The sequence below is a fragment of the Cynocephalus volans genome, chromosome 4 (genome assembly GCF_027409185.1).
Source record: "Cynocephalus volans isolate mCynVol1 chromosome 4, mCynVol1.pri, whole genome shotgun sequence".
Classification (NCBI taxonomy): Eukaryota; Metazoa; Chordata; class Mammalia; order Dermoptera; family Cynocephalidae; genus Cynocephalus; species Cynocephalus volans.
Window position 1 is genome coordinate 149,530,897 of NC_084463.1, and position 2,157 is coordinate 149,533,053.

A 2,157-nucleotide genomic window follows, 5' to 3' on the forward strand; every position below is an offset into this window, starting at 1 on the left:
AGTACCCCCATATTTCATAGTTATTTTAGAAACTTCATAAACAACTATAGTATATTAAAAGAATGGCTATAATCTATCTTTAACAGAAATATGTCTCAAAATACAATCATGGCCTTTGCAGGGATAATAAGTATATGAACTGAGATATATATCACATTGTTTTAAGTTAAAATTTGAAAAAAAACAATAGTGATACAAAAGTCCCAGAGATCAAAAATAGGCAATAAGGAGATATGTATTTTTGGGGGGGGAGGGGGGCACACAAAACCAAACACAATGCACTGTTTTTGTGTGCAAACAACGTACATCTATCTCCAGAATATTTTCTGCTGTTTTATTTAATGGAACGGGATAATGCCAGAAGAGAGGACATAAAATGGTTTTGTTTGAAAAGGTTGCCCCAAGCAACAAGTTGAAATGTAAGTCTAACTTATCCTATTTTCTAGTTATCTGGAAGCATTTTAAGTTAAATAATTTGACAATGTTTTTCTCATTTAAATTCATCCGTGATTTAAGTGTGGTTTCTCCTATTTTAAAAATTGTGAGAGTTAAAGAAAAGGCATTTTATGTATGTTGTAGCAAAACTCAGACTAGTACTCAGATATGTGCTTTCCACTACAATATTTTGGATTTAAATATTCAAATAATTATTCATCTTTGTGAATTTTAAGATGACATAATATGAGCACAAGTGATAGAAAATTATTTGGAAAATAAATAACTTACTTGGATGTATTATCAGACGATAAATTTAGCCCACCAATGAATGAAATTATTTCTTCCTTTTACTTATACAGTATTCACTTGGGTACAACTTCATTGTCACTGCCTATCCCACTACTACCGAGGAAATAATTATGCCCTAAGAAAGAAAAAAGTATATCTCATTGGATGAATTCTATTGTCACAAGATGCTTTCTCTAGAATCCATGAATAAAAACTGAAATGGAAGGGTTGTCGTCAGATTTGAATGTATACAGAAATCAGTTGGAGAACGTGACTGAAGTCACCATGTTTATACTGACAGGCTTCACAGGTGATTTTGAGCTGCAAGTCTTCCTCTTTTTTCTATTTCTTGCAATCTATTTTTTTACTCTGGTAGGAAATTTAGGACTGGTTGTACTGGTCATTAAGGATTCCAGGCTCCACAACCCCATGTACTATTTTCTGAGTGTTTTGTCAGTCTTGGATGCCTGCTATTCTACAGTTGTCACCCCAGAAATGCTGGTCAATTTCCTGGCAGAGAATAAGTCCATTTCATTTCTTGGATGTGCAGCACAGATGCTTCTCTTTGTGACTTTAGGGACCACGGAATGCTTCCTCTTGGCTGCAATGGCTTATGATCGCTACGTAGCCATCTACAACCCGCTTCTGTATTCAGTGAGCATGTCGCCCAGAGTCTACGTGCCACTCATGGTTGCTTCCTATGTCGGTGGCATTTTACATGCTACTGTACACACAGTGTCCACATTCAGCCTGTCCTTCTGTGGATCCTATGAAATTAAGCATGTCTTTTGTGATATTCCACCTCTTCTTGCTATTTCTTGTTCTGACACTCACACAAACCAGCTTCTACTCTTGTACTTTGTGGGTTTTATTGAAATAGTCACTATCCTGATTGTCCTGATCTCCTATTGTTGTATTCTATTGGCTATTCTGAAAATGCGTTCTTCTAAAGGGAGGCAAAAAGTGTTCTCTACATGTGGCTCTCACCTAACCGGAGTGACAATTTATCATGGGACAATCCTCTTCAGCTACATGAGACCAAGTTCCAGCTACGCTTCAGACCATGACATGATAGTGTCAATATTTTACACCATTGTGATCCCCATGCTAAATCCTGTCATCTACAGTTTGAGGAACAAAGATGTAAAAGAGGCAATGAAAAAATTTTTGAGAGAAATTGGTTAGTAATTAAAGTATATATTTAGGGCCGGCCCAGTGGCTCACTCGGGAGGGTGCAGCACTGGTAGCACGGAGGCAGTGAGTTCGGATCCTATATGGAGATGGCTGGTGCGCTCACTGGCTGGGCATGAGGCAGACCACACTGCCAAGGGTTGTGATCCCCATACAGGTAAAAACAAACAAACAAACAAAAAAAAAACCGGTATATATTTAGAACTGAGTAAACATGTGAAAAAGCTGGCATCAGTTCAT

At 37.4% G+C, this 2,157-nt stretch overlaps 1 protein-coding gene across 1 annotated transcript; it reads left to right on the plus strand.

Moving 5' to 3' along the window:
- Positions 1-939: 939 nt before the first annotated feature.
- LOC134376849 (olfactory receptor 5T3-like) lies at positions 940-1,911 on the plus strand. The gene has a single exon (XM_063095393.1). It carries the CDS (start codon positions 946-948, stop codon positions 1,909-1,911), a length of 966 nt encoding a protein of 321 aa, XP_062951463.1. The 5' UTR covers positions 940-945.
- The last annotated feature ends 246 nt before the right edge of the window (positions 1,912-2,157 follow it).